Source organism: Betta splendens, chromosome 17 (assembly GCF_900634795.4).
Source record: "Betta splendens chromosome 17, fBetSpl5.4, whole genome shotgun sequence".
Taxonomy (NCBI): domain Eukaryota; kingdom Metazoa; phylum Chordata; class Actinopteri; order Anabantiformes; family Osphronemidae; genus Betta; species Betta splendens.
In genome coordinates this window covers 11,003,381-11,009,632 of record NC_040897.2, presented here as the reverse complement: position 1 = coordinate 11,009,632, position 6,252 = coordinate 11,003,381, and the positions used below count along the sequence as shown (strand labels likewise).

The window sequence follows — 6,252 nt, the reverse complement described above, 5'->3', positions numbered from 1 at the left end:
GACCAGGTGCACCTCATTTTCCGCGCTGTCATTGCGCCAGCTGAAAGATCCCGCTGTCTCCCCGCGTGATGCGAGCCGACTCCTCTGACGCGTGAGCACGCACGTGACAGTCGCCACTTATTCATAAACACGGGAGCACATGGGCGAGCCGAGCTAAGTCTCTTATTTTGAAGGGCTGGCTAATTACAGGCCAGAATCCTCCAGCTCTGGCGCTTTCGTGGGTCCTGCAGCCCACGGTTGTCTTGAGGGCTTTTCTCTGTCAGCGAGGACGGCGTGATTGGGGGATAATAAATGGATGTGCCCTGTGACTTCACACTTCACTGTACCACAGCTACATCTGGAGAGTAATGGTCTCGCCACCATGAGGCTTTCCATCCGCGTCCCTAATGGCTGAGCTGTGAACCATTAGCAACCCAGAGACAATTCACACCCAGATTAAAGCTCGTTTTAAGCCTCACCAGACGCTGCACTGACTTTATAGCAAACCTCTACAGCACCGCTCTGCCTGGACCTGACTGACGTGCTAAATCAGAACCAGGGTCAGGAATGACCCCCAATGAGTGAACTGGGTGTAAGCCATTATGTGATTCACATTGAATCCAATTGCAGTGTTGCTGCTATTACATTCGTTAACGCTGCTGACTCAGTCCTCCAGACCTCCTCTTATCTGACATGAAAGTGTTCCTGACGAGCTTCACATAAATCTGGGGGAGCGCCGGCGCTGGTGTTGGCACTCAGCAGACTAAGTTGGTGATCAATACCAGCGTTAGAACGGAACCGGGCTGCGGGTCCCTGCTGAAAACACGCTTCCTTTGCGGATCAACAGCAGCGTTTCTCATCCCCGCCGCGCTTAAACACGAGCCGGAGCCCGAAGCTCGAGTGAAGGAACCGAGCAGAACCGCAGGGAACCACAGCACGTTCCACCGCACGTCCACTTTCCTCGCACAACTGGCGCTCGTGTTAAAAGCTGCTGGTGAGAATCTGTCAATGACAAATGACATTTTGCTTCAGCATCACCACCACCTGCTACTGTTCCATCATCAGGGGGTGGAGGTTGAGCAAAACACCTGCTACAGCCGACGTAGACTGAAGCGGGGCCTCCGTGGAGGAGGATGACGTCACCTTCTCCAGGGTGAGACGCTGTTGTTTCCCCGGGGTTGCCAGGTCACGGCCAATCAAAGCAGATTAGCTGAGATTATGTTAGATTGTTTCTAATTGAACGTGAATTCCAATTGAGCTGTCTGTTGTATATATTTATTCATTCTCTACACGATATAAACAGAAAGACAATCGCATATATACAAAGGCTCTCTTCCATCCACACATTGGCTGCACATGTTTGGATTAACTGTCAACAAAAGCCAGTGGAGGAGATACAGGAAACTAAAAGCTGCTAATAAAAAAAAAAAAAAACTGCAGCAAAGATAAAGTGAATTACATTAAACACAAATAATGAGGTATGGAAAAGCAATTACAAAAAAAAGGAAACAGGGAAGAAGAAAAATGCGTATTTACATTTCACTGAGGTTGCCATGTCTCTGAAAAGTAAGGTTTTCTGAGAGATATAAAACCGCAGGAGCAGAGCGAAGAGCAGGAAGAGGGGGCCTTGACAGCACCGGCGTGTAGTGAAAGCAGCTCATTTGAGCGTTTGCCGCCTCTTGACCGGATCATCCAGAGCCCGTTCCCGTTCTAAACCGGCGCACGTGTGCAGGTGTTCCGTTATCCTCCCGTGACACGGCGCAGGACCCACGGCGCGCGCGCGTTTCTCTCTCTTAATTAATTTCTGGGGCCGCGTAAACTCCTGCCTCTGCCTTTTCAGAAGCGGTGATATGATTCGAGTCGGCACCGCATGCTTTCACTCCCCCCCCCCCCCCCCCCCCCCCATCCTCCCCCCTCCGTCGCTGTCAGCGGAGCGGCGTCCACACGCTCCGGCTGCACAGAGCCGAAGTGAAGCATGAAAAGTGCAAGGAGGACGCTTTCCACCTGACCACGCGGGCGCCGCTGCTCTTGGATGTGCCAAACATCCAAACACTGATGTCAAAGCATTATCTATTCTGGAGCACGTTGTTTTTTTTTCTCCTCACCTGCTAAACGCGTGACAGCAGCGGGGAGTTATTATGCACAGATAACCTTCCCTTCCCTTATAATCCGAGCAGCCACAATGGGAAACTATTCATGATCTGCAATTATGTTCCCCAGATAAGATAAGCACTTCACAATTAACTTAAGGCCTGGCCCGGACATAAGGAGCTTTTCATATCTGCCGATCCAGCCAATCAAAGTGCTCCAGGAGCTGCTTTTCAATATCACCATAGCTAAAGCCGCTGCCTTTGTGCTCCTCGCCTTCTTCTCCCCCGCCTCCGTCGCTTTGGACGCTCAACTCACGTCGTTCAAGGGGACAAAGTCGAACACAAGGGGGCGTAGACTGCAAAGTTTGCCTGCTCCACATCCACAGCAGCAGCAGCAGCAGAGATAAATCTGATTATAGTATCATGTCTGACCTTGAGAGGGAACCACACGTACATTTACATTCAAAGGAGGGGTGCCTTATTGCATTATTGACGGGGATGCGCGTGGCTTTATAGGGCGCATCCTTCCGCAGAGCCTGACACTGTTTGGCGCAGGTGCCGTCAGAGGAGCTGTTGGACACGGAAGGTGCTAAATGTGGAGCACGGCCCTTCTCCCTTCCTCACTTCAGTCATTATCATCATCATTAGAAGCTGGTGGGAGTTCCCCCCCCCCCCCATTCAAATTCGCCACCCGTCCAGGATAATCAAGTCCCCAGAGGTTTGTAACACAACAGTCATCAGTAACGCGGCGCACACTCCGCGGTGATTGCATTAGCGATGGCATTTTAAGTATCTCGTCCTCACCCGTTTCTTGCTTGGAATCACGGGCATCTCTTATTGTCACAACAACGAGCGCGACGCCATGTGCACTTGTGGAAGTTTTGCGCAAAGCACCTGTTGTGGAGCGAGCGGGGTGACGGAGCCGTGGCCCGGCCCCTAGGGGGAGTCACGCGCCCCTATAGGGTTTAAAGCCCCGTGGTTAGAGCTGCCTTTAATTGGTTTGAGCTCAGAGCATATGTAAATAACGGGGCTTGGCTCCGCCCATGCACCTGATAGGGGTATTTACGGCTCTTTACGGCTACTCTCTACACTGTTTCCAAGCGCGCGGCGCCGCACCATGACGCTCCACTGGACTTGACTTGAGCAATAAGGATTTCCGTCTTCACAGAGCAAACGGACGCGCGTCGCTCGATCCTCCGAGATTATAAAAAAAAAAAAAAACTACCAAAACTTGTCGTTGTCCACTCGTTCTCCAAGATGCCACGCTCGTTTCTGGTCAAGAAACACATAAACTCCGCCAAGAAGCCGAATTACAGTGAGCTGGAAAGCCCAACAGGTAAGGTTTTTCAAAATAAAGGACCCGCTTGACTTCGGCAACTTTGACCCGTTTCTATTCGTACGTGAGACTAATGTGACCCACTTTTGAAACGCCGTGCGCTCGTCTTAAGCGCGTGCCTCTAGCGGCGGCGGCCGACGTCTGACCGGTCGTTTCACTCTGCGCTTTCCGCTTCCAGGGTTCCTCACGCCGCACATCTACAAGGGCCTCCCGCTGCCCCTCATCGCCCAGCCGGAGATCCTGGGCCCCACGGCGTACAGTCCCATCACGGTGTGGACGACCACCAGCCTCCCGCTGTGCCCGCTCCCCAGTGACCTCTCGCCCATCTCCGGATACCCGTCGTCGCTCTCCGACACCTCCTCCAAAGACCACAGCGGCTCGGAGAGCCCGAGGAGCGACGAGGACGAGCGGATGCTGCCCAAGCTGACGGACCCGCACGGCGCGGAGGCGGAGAAGTTCCAGTGCAGCCTGTGCAGCAAGTCCTACTCCACGTACTCCGGACTGCTCAAGCACAAGCAGCTGCACTGCGACGCGCAAACGCGGAAATCCTTCAGTTGTAAATACTGCGAGAAGGAGTACGTGAGCCTCGGAGCGCTCAAAATGCACATCAGGACTCACACGTTGCCTTGCGTATGCAAGATATGCGGCAAAGCGTTCTCCAGGCCGTGGCTGCTTCAGGGACACATCAGGACGCACACCGGTGAGTGAACGGGGCCTCCTGCGAGAGCAGACACGCGTTTCAGTGATGCCGAACTAATTATTGTTGTGAAGAATAAGATGTTACACACCCAGAGTGTTATTCCAAGTGTTGGAAGCTAATATGCAGCTTCTATGACAGAGCGAGTGTCTTAGAATGAGCTATAAATAACTGCGTGCGACTCCACCGCTGGATTCAGATCCAGGTGTCTCTGCGTCCCGTCACTGACCGTGTGTTCCCCTGTTCCAGGTGAGAAGCCGTTCTCCTGCCCTCACTGCAACCGGGCGTTCGCCGACCGGTCCAACCTCAGGGCTCACCTCCAGACCCATTCGGATGTGAAAAAGTACCAATGCAAGACCTGCTCCAAGACCTTCTCCAGGATGTCGCTCCTGCACAAGCACGAGGAATCTGGGTGTTGTGTGGCGCACTGAACCGGGACAGCGCCTCCCGCCAGCCGGTTCCGAAACGAGAGCGACGAAAAAGAAAGCTCCCCCATGTCGTTCCACGCCACCAAGAACCTGACAGGGAATCACACGCCGACCTACTTTCCGACAACCGTTCCGGTTAATATCAGAGCGAGAAACAGCTCTGTGCCCTCGAACGCCTCGTTTCAAGCATGTGCTCGCCCACCTGTGCCATTCATGCACTTTCTGCATGACGTACGTGCCTTTACAATGGTTTCTTCCGACTTTTGTACCAAAGACTTAATTTAACTCCTCAACATTTCAATTGCAGGAACCACACAAGCCAAACAAGCGTTGCCAAAAAGGTGCTTTACAAATGACTATTACTATAACCAGAGGAATGCTGGTCCATTGTTACTAATGGAACAAGGCAAACTTAGAATTTATAACTTTTGCACAGTCATTAGAAGCAGTTTGCCTGCACTCAAATAGCAATACAGTGTTTCTCAAGTGCCTTCAGCTGTTGGTTGATATGTCTTCAGCAGATTTCTTTTATATGTTTATATATTGAATGTAAGTATGACTGAGATGATTGTATAGTAACAGTGAAAACTGCGATGCCGAATGATTTTTGATATTTTCATACTTTCATGACACTTTAAAGAAATAAAGTTTCATGAGGTTTTGTATAATTCCTGCCCTGCGACAAGTGCTTTCATTTCGGTCGATCGCCGCGCTGCAGGCCTCAAACAGGATGCCTCGCATGAAAGTAGATGACATCCAATCCGGCTTGCACCATCTCACGTTAAGGGGGATGCAGGAATAAGGAGAGCGGTGACTCAGCTCTGAATCAGGCCTAAACCTGTTCCCTGTGAACCTGTCCAGACATCAAACAATCTTGAAATCTAACACATACTAGCTATATTGATCTGCACTCACTTGTTAGACCCTTTGAGGGGCCGTGACGCTCTCTTTACCCAAGTGTTCCTGAAGCTGTTGTGAAGGTGTGGTTTTCATAGTGGATAATTATATTTTAAAACTCGTGTCCTCTGTTGTTCAACTTGACAACATCGCCTCCTGTTTGACGGCCACGACCACATCACCGCACATATCTCGATGTTAATATCTCTAATATGCATTTTCACACAAAGCTCGAATTTGCATTCGCTTTTTGACGCCCATCTTTGAGATCTGGGATCGGTGCCATCGAGGATTAAATGCGTCCTCGGGCTACGTTTTGTTGTCTCGCGTCGCATTCTGCCGCAGCAGCACACAGAGGATACGGCAGAACAAGTGCCTGCCTTCAGGGATACAGTCAAAGCTGGACTCTTTCTAACAAACCCCCAGAGTGTGTTCCCGCTTCCCCTTTTGCTCAAAAGCTGCTGACCTGAAAGATGTGATCTGACAAACAGACACTTGTGTGTTTTTTGTTTTTTTTTCTGCTTGCGAGGGCCTGAGCTCGCCCGTAGGTAGATTTTCCTCGCTGTGACTCATCACGGAGCCGTTCCAGGTGCTCCGGTGGCCCCGGGGCCCCTCAGGCCTGCTGAAAAGCAGGTGCAGCCGCGGGGACACGAGCCGCAACCGCAGGTCCGCAGGCGCCGCACAAACCGCCGCCGTGGCCCGAAGTGGAACCGCTAAAAGCAGCCGGTCCCGTTATTCAGATCATTTGCCCCATAAAAGGAAAGCGCCATCCAGAGGCTTCTCTGATCCCGGTCGAGGGTTCGGATCTCTCATTCCATAGGCTGC

The 6,252-nt window shown here is 51.7% G+C and overlaps 1 protein-coding gene across 1 annotated transcript; it reads left to right on the top strand.

Annotated features, from left to right (window-relative positions):
- The first annotated feature begins 2,820 nt into the window (after positions 1-2,820).
- Positions 2,821-5,200, top strand: snai2 (snail family zinc finger 2). The gene is made up of 3 exons (XM_029132956.3): positions 2,821-3,405; positions 3,584-4,105; positions 4,352-5,200. The coding sequence occupies exons 1-3, from the start codon at positions 3,327-3,329 to the stop codon at positions 4,531-4,533; spliced, it is 783 nt and encodes a 260-aa protein (XP_028988789.1). The 5' UTR covers positions 2,821-3,326; the 3' UTR covers positions 4,534-5,200.
- Positions 5,201-6,252: the final 1,052 nt, after the last annotated feature.